This window comes from Cynara cardunculus (genome assembly GCF_001531365.2).
Source record: "Cynara cardunculus var. scolymus isolate 2C chromosome LG 11, CcrdV1, whole genome shotgun sequence".
Taxonomy (NCBI): domain Eukaryota; kingdom Viridiplantae; phylum Streptophyta; class Magnoliopsida; order Asterales; family Asteraceae; genus Cynara; species Cynara cardunculus.
The window spans coordinates 10,511,268-10,523,652 of record NC_037538.1 but is presented as its reverse complement, the minus strand read 5'-3'; the positions used below and the strand labels follow the sequence as shown (position 1 = coordinate 10,523,652).

Here is a 12,385-nt window from a genome sequence, read left to right as displayed (position 1 = left end):
TTTCCTCTATTTCTCCTCCATTTCCTTTTATTTGTAATAAAGATGTAAGTTATTATATGCTCGCGAAACGTGTTACATATTGATACTGTTGGGGAGCATGTAAACCTACAAGGTCGTACACAAAGAATACTTTTGTTTTCATTTATACAAATTTGAATTAAATCAAGTGGGTTATAGATATAATTATTATTGAATGATTATTATGAAAATGTGTATTGAAACGTAATTATTATAATTACAGGATGTTATCTATAAATATGTATAATTATATTAAAGTTTAAGATAATTATATATATGTTACAAATAATCATTAAACCTTATTTTGAATCACAGTCTATTTGTAATTCAAACCATATAAATAAGGTGTTAGACTTAATCAAGTCTAACTGATCGAAAGATTAGAATTTAGCCTCAAGGAAAAATATAGAAAAGAAACATTTTCTTTTCATGTGTGGAGAGAAGACCTGCTTTGGTTTCTATGTGCTCAAACGATACCAACTCCCGATCTATAAAGGTACAATTCTAAACACCCTCCGGTGTGTAATTTAATTAAATATATCATTGGATCCGGGTATGAGTTTTAGATAAGAAAAGTTTTATGATTTTAATTTTGTGACCAATTAAAGATAATCTTTTCGCTACATAAACGATTGCAAATTTACTTTAAAATCCAATAAAAGGTTTCAAGAACACAACACAATGGTAGTGGAAAGAAGACATTTTTTTTTTAAGTTGCCACTTATTTTTAATCTTGGTATTCATGCGAACTTGAATGTGAATCCTATGCGAGGCCCAGGCCCAACACTAAATTTCGATCGGGCCAATTCTTCAACCCAAAAAATTCTTGGTTAAGCCTGTTGGCCCTCTTTTTCCAACCCAAAGCTTGACTTGACTTGACTTGACCGAGCCCGGATTCATTTTTGCTTACTAAAAACCAGCTTGGAAGGCCCAAATAAAAATCCAAAAAGCCCAAACCTTACGTATCTCTAATTTTATGGGACCCTAGAAATAACAACCCAAAAAATATTCGGTTGCTAGAGTAGAACTAATGGGAGGAGCCTGTCTAATATTTATTTGTTATTTTGTAATAAACTAAAATAGAAATATGCCGTCACCAGTCTAATACATGGATCTCATCTGCAGTTTTAATTAAATACAAGGACCAAATATGTAATTACTCTAGAAGTTATTATTTAAATATAATGTCTCTTGGGCCTTAATTTTGTAACCCGCATTATTGGGCCCATAAGTTTAAAACCCAATTTGGTTCAATCTAAAACATGATGTTTCGCCGGCAACTGTAACTGTAACTGACACAACAACTGTGGTCTGGACGGTCAATCGGAATCGGATTAATCCACCATGGAGGAACCAGCGCCACCTCCACCGCCGCCGTCGTCGTCAACGTCAATATTCCGCCAGGTAATCAACTCCGATACAACTGTTTCCCTCACTATCCACAACCTCACTCAACCCATCCTCCCTCGTTCCTTCCTCAAGCTACTTGAAATCTCCGGCGATGGCCGCCTTTTCTTCCCAATCCTCCTCTCCCTCCTTCTCTCCCCTCTACCCTCCACTTCTCCACTCCTCCTCTCCTTACTTATTAACTTTCTCATCGGATCTCTCCTCGATCTCCTCCTTGTCGGTCTCATCAAACATCTCGTCCGCCGCCCTCGCCCTGTCTATAACAAAAACATGTTCCTCACTTTTGCCGTTGACCACTGGTCCTTCCCCAGCGGCCATGCTTCTAGAGTTTGCTTCACGGCTTCCTTGTTTTACCTTTCCTCGGATTTAATCCCTGACATATTCCTCCAATTGAAGTCTGACATGTTAGGATCTGATGTATTTGAGAGTGTTAAACGTTTAAATATGATTGTTATAGCCTGGGCAACTGTTACGTCGGTTTCTAGGGTTTTGCTTGGACGGCATTTTGTGTTTGATGTTGCTGCTGGCGCTGGATTGGGAGTTCTTAATGCATCATTCGTCTTTCACTTTCTCAATTGTGAGTTTTTTAGCTCGATTCTTTCACGGAAATTGTCATGGTAGCTATCATTGCTGTTCTGTTTCGTATTGTGTACAATTTATATGAGAATCATCGTTTGGAATCTTGTTTATGACAATTTTATCAGAAAATCGTACGATCTTATTGTTGTATAGTTTTAGTAGTTACAAGTAATTTGGATTGGTCGACTGATATTTTAATCTTCTATGAGGATAACAAAAGTCTTTGGGTTACGTTCATCTTTCTATCTCTTCCAATGGTGATTGATTTGTAACTTCACTTGCTCAAGGTGAATGTTTGGAAACTGCAGTTTATGGCTAAATATATTAATTGAACAAGTTCCCATTGAAATAGGATCCACACAAGGAAAAGCACTTGCCATTCGTTGGTTATTAGCGGCATCCCGAAAACGTCCATTTCTCAGATTTGAAGTAAACCATCTCTATGTTTTTTAAGAACTGCTTATGTATTTGGAAGTCATGCAGTTGATGGTGGATGTGGGATCTTTGATGAGTAACCGGAGGAATTTACACATCGCTGATAAAGAAATAATAGATCAGTGAATACTTGTGTTTGATGTCATAAATCCAAAGTGACAGGCAGCTTTTGATCAATCTTAAAAATGAGCCAGACACAATTTTTTATTGATCCATTAACCCATGAGCAGTTGCGGACACTTGCTTTGTGGTGTTCAACATTTTCCAATTAAATATTAATAATCAGTTGAGTTATGGGCTTGCAAGGCCTACCTTTGTAGGCTACTTATTGGATGCCATGCTGCATTGATTTGATGCTTACATGATATTGATATTAATGCATCATGTACAGTTATTAACCTTTTGAAGCTGTAATCTATTGACCTGGTGGCATATTTCATGGTGTAAGCCGAATATGCAATTACATGTTGATGAGTGGGATCAAAGCTCTGTTAACACAATTTTACTATTTATTTATTTTTTGGTAATTATATATGTGCATTATGATGATGAATGATAGATGGTTAGCAGCTATCCAAACTAACTGTAAATCTATTTAATGATTCTGTTTCTCCAATGTACAGTTAACTACTAGATGATGGTGGTTATTTATTTCAAAATTTGTAGTCATCGAGTAGAATTTCTTAACCTTTTGGGATTAAGACTTTCAACTGAAGTTAGACCAATGTTGCTTGCAACTACAATACATATTAGGTGTTTTGTGATTTTGTAAGTATTGCAACTCTATATTATGTAGGTTTAGTATAGCACCGTCCTTGGGTACTTTATCATATGTATTAAAGAAATTGACATACAAAGGTGCTGAGTTGACAATTGACTTTGTTATTTTAGGTTTTTGTCATCGTCCCTCTGTTCAATTTTTGATGTTCATGTTTTGAAACGAAATATGAAGACCCTGAATAAATTTGAGCAAGTTTCGCATTGCTCATTGAAATTATGGTTATTAGTGATAAAAAAGAGGACAAATTATTCGTAGGATGTTTGTTATAGTACCAGTTGCACGGTGGTGCAGTGGTGATGGTAGATTGGCATGATCTCACGTGTTATAAATCCGTAGTCATTTGGGATCTTAGCCTCTTACTAAATGCTCTTTGCAACTATTAAATTTCAATGGACATAGGCAGCCTGATTGCATGCTATTCCAATTGGCATTACGACTTTCACAGGTTAAGTAATATATTCCTTAATTTAGTGCAGTATCTGTTGATGCTTGTTGATGTAATGCTTCTTAAGTTTGTTGCGTGGCTTTATCCTTCCAACATGTGATCTGTTCTCTGGAGATGGAGTGTTTGTTATTCGTTAACCACTATCATGTCTGTGTGTAGAAACCTTATGTGGGCAGTGGCTTCCTTACCAATAACTTTTATTATATATGATCTCAAACACCTCCAACTCCCCAAAGAGGAAAATGAAAGCCAATAGTAGGAGTTGACATGATGGCTTTTCTTTTCTTCTACTATCTTGCTTGTCTTCCTTATCTTTTTCTTAATTTACATTATGATGAATTTGGTGCTATTTTCTGATGATGAATTTGGAGTTAAATTCATTTCTCACTTGTGCCTCTGTATGTTATTTACATGTTGAATATATCAGCGGATGTTTTGTTTTGTAAATCAGATCCTATATTTTGTTTAACGATGGCGGTTTTGTGTATCTATAGGATAGGGTTCAAACGAGAACAACACCCTTTTGTGAAAACGTGAGAACACCTATATCACATGTGATACTGTAAGTCATCACATATGATACTACATTAGAAAGCCGGGTGACTTTTGGCCGTGACCTAGCCAAGTTGCGCATACACCCCTGGTTTCCTCCCATATGTGTATACACACACACACATATATTTCATATTATGCACTCCCATATATATATTTCATATTACGCACTCCATTTATAAATTATCAAAGCTACAAACTTATTTGAGTTTTTTATATAATACTATGGTTATTGTTCTCTTAGAAAGTTGCATCAACCATTTAACTATATCCATCTAATTTTAGATCTTAGGATTTTAGACCTCATTAAGAATGTACGTTAGAATTTTTGAATAGAAGGAATCCTATTTGCTGGACATATACCTCTACTTAAGAAGAAAAAGACAGAAGCTACGAGGTCCATGGAAAATTGTGAACTACAAGATAATAGAACGGTCTTACTTTTGTGAATCAAAAAAAAAAAATCATTTCCTTCCCCCTTGAAATCTTGAGATGTATGCCTGATATGTTCTTCATAGATGCCATGCCAGTTGTGCCCCAAAACAATTTTTTATATTTATGTGTGGTGTAAAAGGAGCCATGTATTCATAAATCTCACATTGATTGATTGGTTGATGGTTTGAATGATTTCAGAGTGTGATTCTTAACGTCTTTTAATCACTTGTAGCATACTAGCATTATTTATCTGTAATTGTGTTTGGTTTGATTTGTATTCAGATGCATTCGTTAGCTTCGTTCTAGCATAACAATTAAATTTTGGTTAAATGCTCGTATGGGATGATCCTGATTAGTTCTATTAGTGGAAGACACTGCCATTTCTTATCATCAATAGTTAAAATCTTAGTGGGTCATTGGTACTGCTCTTCCATTGCACTTGCCGTTACAAAGGGGACATACCAACTTCAGTTCACGTTCCTTCGATTAACCCTTACATCATACTTGCCGGAGCAAAAAAGGTGACAAGAGTTCACAGGTTGCTTTTCCACCGAGTGGTTGCTGTGTATACTTGATACTGTAGAATTGATTCTCTTAATGTGGACTTACCAAAGACCTCTGTATGCCATTCTTGTTCATTATTGTGGTTATGCTGTTGAATCTGGAGACATGCTTTATCAAAATGAGGTGTGAAACCCTTTCTCCATAAATTTTGAGTTGACGTGTGGGGTGCTAATATGGTGCCCTTGAGGGAGCTAAATGGATCCTAGTTCCATGTTTCACATTACTGATTCAGAGATTGCCTCAAGTTTATTTTACCTGGGTGTCCTACACGAATGAAGGCATATGTAAAGCTTCTTTAATCTAGATGTCCCACTTTAATAGGGTGTCCTTGAGTTATCTACATGTTTTGACTGGAAATCTTTTTAATTGGTGGCACGTTGCATTGCAGAAAACAACTTAGGTGGTCCCTAACCTAACCAAAACTAATGACATCAAGCTTCAAATTTGTGGTGATAAGCCTTGTATAATTTGTCTACCTGAATTGTGAATGGTCCCAAAACATTTAGCTGTCTGTTGATAAATGAGTTTTTGTTTTCCTGTGGAATCGATGGTAAATGGTATCCAAATAGTGTCACACATCTTATATTTTGACTTGGATTTTTATTCATCATGCTCATGTTAATATGGTATAGAGGCATTGAACTGAGATACTTGAGCCATTTTAACTCTATATTATTTGGCATTTTAACTTGACTTGCTAGCTTTGTGTCTTGTGATTAATAAGGTTCAGAAAGATCTGCACGAGCAGTCTTTATCTCTGTTCAATAAACCCCCTGTTGTTGCAGGTAGCACTGCAAATGATTTAAATCACATTGATGGTATGCAGGCAAAATATATTGAATTTTTTACTTGATGTTGTTAATACTTCTTTTCAGTTCCTTCTTGCAGAACAATTATTCACACACAGACAAGAGGCACATCCTGTGTGTAGATGTTTTTGAAAATATAAGGTATCTACGGAATAATTATGATATTGCTGTCATTGCACCAATAGCCCAAGAGTTGGTAGGGGCCTATCCTGGTCAATTTTATATCAGAATCTTGAAATGTGAATACATTTACTAGTCAAAGTATTCTCTCCTCCTATACTACTCCCCTATGAAACGCCCAGAAGCACATGTAAATTCCTTCATTTTTGTTGTCATTATTCATAGCTTTTGACTTGGTTTTAAAATTAAACATGTCTGTTTTAAGACAATATATACAAAGGAAAGAAGAAAAAGAGTATTTGTTCATGATCAATCATATATCCTCTTAAAAGAATTCTAACAATGTACTTATTGCGGAGTTTAAATTTTTATCAAGTATTGATTATTGGTAGGAGTATTTTCTTTATAGATTATTTATTTAATTGGGTTATAGTAAAAGAGGACCACATCTGGACATTTGACCAAATTTTTTTGGATAATGGGAAGAAAATGAATCTACCTTAGCTGTGTGTATGTAACAACCCAATGTTGATTCATGATTGATTATAGATAACATGGGCAGGGAGTTTCAGAGGAGGAGAAATTTGGACTGACATTTGAAAGAGAAGTGTAGGAATTTGAACAAGAAAAATATTGGAGAGCTGAAGGAGACAGATCAGCACTAGAAAATATGTCCCCACCTGGGGCCCACTACATTAGAAGAGGTTAACCTCAGGTGCTTGTGTACCTGCTTTATTCTGTGAGGCTCATTTTTAGTTTTTATTTATATACATGTCTTTAATTGATTGAATCATTACTTCGTTGAGATATTTTTGGAAATAAAAAGTGGGAAAAAAAGAGCTTATTTTTTAGCTCTCTGATCAGATCTTTGACAGACCTATCACAAAAGAAGGGTTTTTTTTTTCTTTTTAAATTTTTGAGAAGGTAAAAACCCCAATTTATTGTTTAGTTCTCTGAACCAACATTGTTTTGGTTTTTTTTCCAAATAGTTTGGAAAGATAAAGCAAAAACAACTGAAATTGACAAATACTAAGGAAGGTAAATCTTTCTGCCATTTAATGCTTGCTCTGAGTTACTCGATAATTAAATGGGAAAGAGGGTTTTCTCCATATTTATTTATTTTAAACATGCTTTTAGAAAGAAAAAAGAAAAAAGGACCTTTTTTTTTTTTTTTGCTCTGATCAGATCTTGTTTTCCATACATACATGTTTTCCCTTCTCTTTTAATATTTATTTATTTCTACAGCAGAAATTGACAAATACTGAGAGCAAGGTACAACTTTCACATATGAGGTAGTAAAAGAGAAAAGCAACTATAATTGTATTGCTTTGAATTCATCATCTTTCAGAAAAAAGAAAAGAAAAAAGATGACATTCTTTTTCCCTTGTACCCTTTGCTTTTTCTGTGACAACATAAGTAGCATTCCAGAATGGGGGGCTATGAAATGGGGAGGGAATATATATAATTTACGGTACAAAAAACAAGACTTGATATTTGTTGCATCAATGCCCCCAATGGGCACTGAATGATTGTACCTAAGACCATCAGATGCGATCCAATGGCTAGAGTCAATAGATCGGTGCACTTGCACATACCTAATCCGTCTGCCCATGCCTGCTTTAATTGATTTTTAGTGAAAATTCAACCTCTGGCTTAACGTACCAATGTGCATGTTCTTCAACAATGATCATATGATGTATCTAAGGATTAAACCTATGGTTCTTTCTGGTTCAGATACTCTTACTTGGTTTTGTGGGACCCTATATAACTAGCATACTATGATTTATGCACGGTGTTATGTCATTTTTCTTCGGTTATATGTTGTCTTTCCTGTAGGTCCATATCGTGAATGAGATCCACGTTCCAACTCTTAATTTCAATGGGACCCGTGTGAATGTTTACAAGTTCATGTCGTCCCGCCCTCTGTTCTTTCACAAATGTACGTATGTACGCCATTCAACCGTTTTAATGAGATGTAACATATGTATTGGAGATTGTACCTTCCTTGGATTTGATTGTATGCATGGTAGTAGTAGCAGAAGCTCAGGAGGGGTCAGTACTATGTTGTTGCATGCATGAGTAGTCAGTACCGACAGGTGATTCAATAATATTAAAGTTGTTTGCTTGAAACATGATTTACCTATTTGGTAACCATGAAGTCATTGACTTTTAAACTCCATTAATTTAGAAGGAAATATTGAGGTTTGTTTAGACTAATGATTTAACAAAGAATATATGCTTGTTGGGTTATTGGTTTCGAGTTGGGATGATCCCACCGTCTTTATCGTATTAGTTGCCCTAAGTTGTCATGAAAATGATGTGTACGTCTAAGCCCGAGTTTTTAGTTAGGGAAATATATCATTTTCGGTTGAAGAGATTATGATAAGTTAATGTGTAGATAGAGATATACAAAAGAACCAAGTCTCCGATGCAAAAAGCTCAATCTTGAGAGCTAGCTCAACGGGCAGATAAAGGCTAGGCTTTGTGGCTCCTCCCCATAGGTCGCTAGTTTGAGTCTCCTTAAGGCACTACAAGCTGAACCGGACACTCAATGTTAACATAAAAAAAAACCATCAAGTGACAAATAAAAGGTAGGTATCGGGGCTCTTCCCCAGAGGCTGTTGGTTCGGACGATAGGGATTTTTGTGGTTGTTATCTTCAAAGACCCTATGGGATAAGTAAGGTGTGTGACGTCCACACCGCCAAAAGAAAAGAGAGAAAATGGCTGTAGGGCCTAGTTCTAGGGTAGCCTGTCCTTCAAAGTTGGTTACGGGTACAAATTGTTGGGCTGAAACTTTATTAAAAATACAAGTTAAAAACAAAATACATTTGGAAAGTTGTTCTGTGGAAAGTTTACAATAATTCATCTAAAGAGGATGCAAGTATTCAAGTGAATATACATTTAAAGATGGTATGAGTTAATAGTTATGATATAGCAGAAATAGTGTTGCTTAGTTGAAAGTATGGTTGATGTAGCTGGGTGAAATTAGTTGTTAGAGCATTAGTTGAAACTTAGTGTCTAATGAAGGTGGAGGGACCAATATGGGTTTGAATGAATTGGTTGGTTGCAAAACCTTCCACAAATTTGAATAACTTTTTGCAGAGGAAATAGTCTCTTGTGTTAAGTACTTGTGGAACATGAAATTGATTGCCAGTTGTTCCTTTTCTTTTTTTCTTTTCTTTTTTATTCTTCATTATACCATCTCTGCAATCATATCATTCTTTTGTCTTTGATTATTTGTTTGGCATATTCTGCTTGTTTTTAGGGATAATGGATCCCAGATATCATTCATTTTTTGGTGTTCTCTCCCTCCCAGCTGCTTTAATCTTTTCAAAACTAAGAAAAAACTTAAATTACCCGTTATCGTTATCTCTTCGATTCGTCCATCTTAGAATAATTGATACAAAACGTTCGTGTTAAAATACGCATCAGATGGTGATGGTGTGCAACTGACAACTTGGATCGACCAATTTGAACTTGATTGCTAAATTATGGAACTTTCTTGGAAGAAAGGTGTGCACGAACTAATTGTCAAAGTCATTAATATCTGCTGTCGTAACATGTTATTTCAACTAATGAGGTACGAAAATGTCAATTTTCTTGTTAGGGGTATGACAAACATTCAATGAGTGTTTGAAGGGCTTTTTGAACAGTTTAAAGAAAATATCATTAATGCAAAATGTAAAAAGCGGGTGACATCTTAATCGATGTGACTTTTTTATTTACAACAAGACCGACACGAAAACCCTCGTAATTCTTTTCACCAATATTCGCTTAGGTCTTATTGTATCACATGTTGAAGTGTTCATAATGATAACAAGCGACTTGATAATTTGAGCTTAAAGTTTGCAATCATTGAAAAAAATTATGATTAATTCAAACAAGAATACTTTTTTACATACTAATATTTTAATAATTATATTATATTATTTTATTTTATTTTAATTTAATTTTTTATCTAATTTTCATCAAATTATCTTGTATAAATTATTGGTAGTACGTTTAAACGTGTGATTTCAACATATTTTCCAATAAACTGGTTTTCCTTTTCCTTCATATTATTGTCTCACAAGTGAAAAAACTAATTAGCATCAGCTATTTATTAAAAATTTATTTATTCTAATATTTAAAAACCAACTACGAATTCTTTTAATTAAAAGCAATAACAAGATCCTTATATGCCCCTTTGGTTTTTTTTTATAAAATTTAGAATAAACTTTGGCTACAAAAACTATTAATTTATTTGGTTACTGAATTTTATTGGTCATATTTTTTTTGTATAAAGATGTAATTCGAACAATATTACCCGATGAAAACGATGCCATATGATGCTTACAAAGGGTGCTGTGTTTGAAATTGCTAGCGTGTTGTTTAGGAGAAGTAAAATTATGTGAAAAACGGATGAAACAATATTACAATTACCAAGCAAATAAATTTAATGACAAAATAATGAGTTTAGACGAAGCACATAAATATTTTTCTTGGAGTAAAACCAAACAAGTTTAAAATTTCATTTAAAATTAGAAGTTATACTGGATTTTAATAAACTTGTGAGGTTTTTCAAATCCGTTATATTGAGCTTTAAACCAAAGTCCTAAGATTTTCTAGTTTTACAATTTACAAGATTTAAACTACTTTATATTTCCCTTTTGTGTTAATGTTCATATAGTAAATTACAATTTTCGTCCCTGTGATTTGTTAAAAACATTCGGATTTCATCCATGTGATTTTGAAATTTTGATTTTTGTCCCTATGGTTTGTAATTCATTTATATTTCGTCCTTGAAGCCAAAACACTAATTTTAAGTCTGAAAGACTAAAATATTTAATGAATTGTAACCATAGGGATGGAAAAAGCAATAGATTTTAATAATAAGGGCAAAAAAGGTAAAGAATTATAACCATGGGGATGAAAATGTAATTTCAAAACTATATAGATTAAAATAGAAATTTTTAACAAATCACAAGAACTAAAAACCTAATTTAACCCATGTTCATAATTGATTAACGTTCCCCAATATAGAAATTTTTTCAAGAAAATAAGGGACTTTCACTTTCGAGGAGAAGATGTTCGTTTATCAAGAGCCAAACATTGATATTTCAAAAGGAAAATTCATTTTCTAAAGTCTTTGTACTTGATGAACATTAATTAACAGTATTTCATATTTCCTTCCTGGGTTATCGTCAAGGGTCCAGACAATTACATCATTATATTCCAAACTTGTTTGAATCACACTAGAACGATTTACTTATCACTTTTCAAGAACAACTGAATTTAAGCATGCAATCAAGCTTATGCAAAGACAAGTTTGATTATAATACGATGCCCGAATCAAGAACCAAACAAGTAAACTCAATGAACTTATCATCTACTCATCGGCGGATCCCATCCATGAATATATATGCATCAAGTAAACCAAACACTGAAACTCTAATGATCATAGATGTAATTATTTTGTTTAGGAAACTCAATCCATAATTCCTATAAAACCACATGAATGAAATCTGTAAATTACTCTAATTTAAAAGATGCTAGATAGTAGGAGTGTTCTCATCGGTTGATATTTAATAGACTTAGATAGATTCAATATGATCCAATCATCCAATAAATGTCAGAGACATATTTTCTATAAATGTCAGAAAAGAAATCCATAAAAAATATTCAGTTTTGGGTCAAAGCATACGATAAATTTTTAGTTTCTAAAATCAAGTTCAAAAACTTTTAGGGGTTAAAATGGTAATTTGTTTGCTTTTAACCTATGGTTGTGTCAATTTTGACCCTTCAACCACCAAAAGCTATTTTGCTAAAAAGAGGCATGTAAACCCATCTTTCTATAAGTTAACCGTTCAAACTTTATCAAAGATGAAAAGTATGTATAGGTTTTATTCGGTGTATATAAATGTTATATATACTTCAAAAAAAAATGGACCCATACCCATTTTAACATTTCATTCGGGTGCATTTCTAGTTTGCCAATACATGCACATGTCTCGTAACCCAAAGCTAAAAGTTTCTTTCATGAAGCCGTAATATGTTGTATTTGGCTGTTCACATGTCCTACCATCCCTTTTAACGATGGCAATGGTGGCTCTCAACTTATACAACGTTATTAGACAAATATTTTATTAGGAATTAGAGCTTATAATAATATATATAATTCGACATAAAAACAATTATGTTTTAGCAGGATTGGCCAAATTGCATGAAAATGCAACTTAGTTTCGTCAGAATCCTATTTT

At 33.9% G+C, this 12,385-nt stretch overlaps 1 protein-coding gene across 2 annotated transcripts; it reads left to right on the top strand.

Moving 5' to 3' along the window:
* The first annotated feature begins 1,308 nt into the window (after positions 1 to 1,308).
* LOC112521672 (probable lipid phosphate phosphatase beta) lies at positions 1,309 to 6,789 on the top strand. 2 transcript variants are annotated; one of them, XM_025130664.1, is made up of 3 exons: positions 1,359 to 2,002; positions 6,092 to 6,166; positions 6,708 to 6,789. In XM_025130664.1, the coding sequence occupies exons 1-2, from the start codon at positions 1,363 to 1,365 to the stop codon at positions 6,145 to 6,147; spliced, it is 696 nt and encodes a 231-aa protein (XP_024986432.1). In that variant the 5' UTR covers positions 1,359 to 1,362; the 3' UTR covers positions 6,148 to 6,166; positions 6,708 to 6,789. The 2 variants fall into 2 exon arrangements, with proteins under 2 accessions (XP_024986431.1, XP_024986432.1); XM_025130663.1 differs by lacking the exons at positions 6,092 to 6,166; positions 6,708 to 6,789 and adding an exon at positions 2,357 to 2,368 and having other exon boundaries at positions 1,309 to 2,002.
* Positions 6,790 to 12,385: the final 5,596 nt, after the last annotated feature.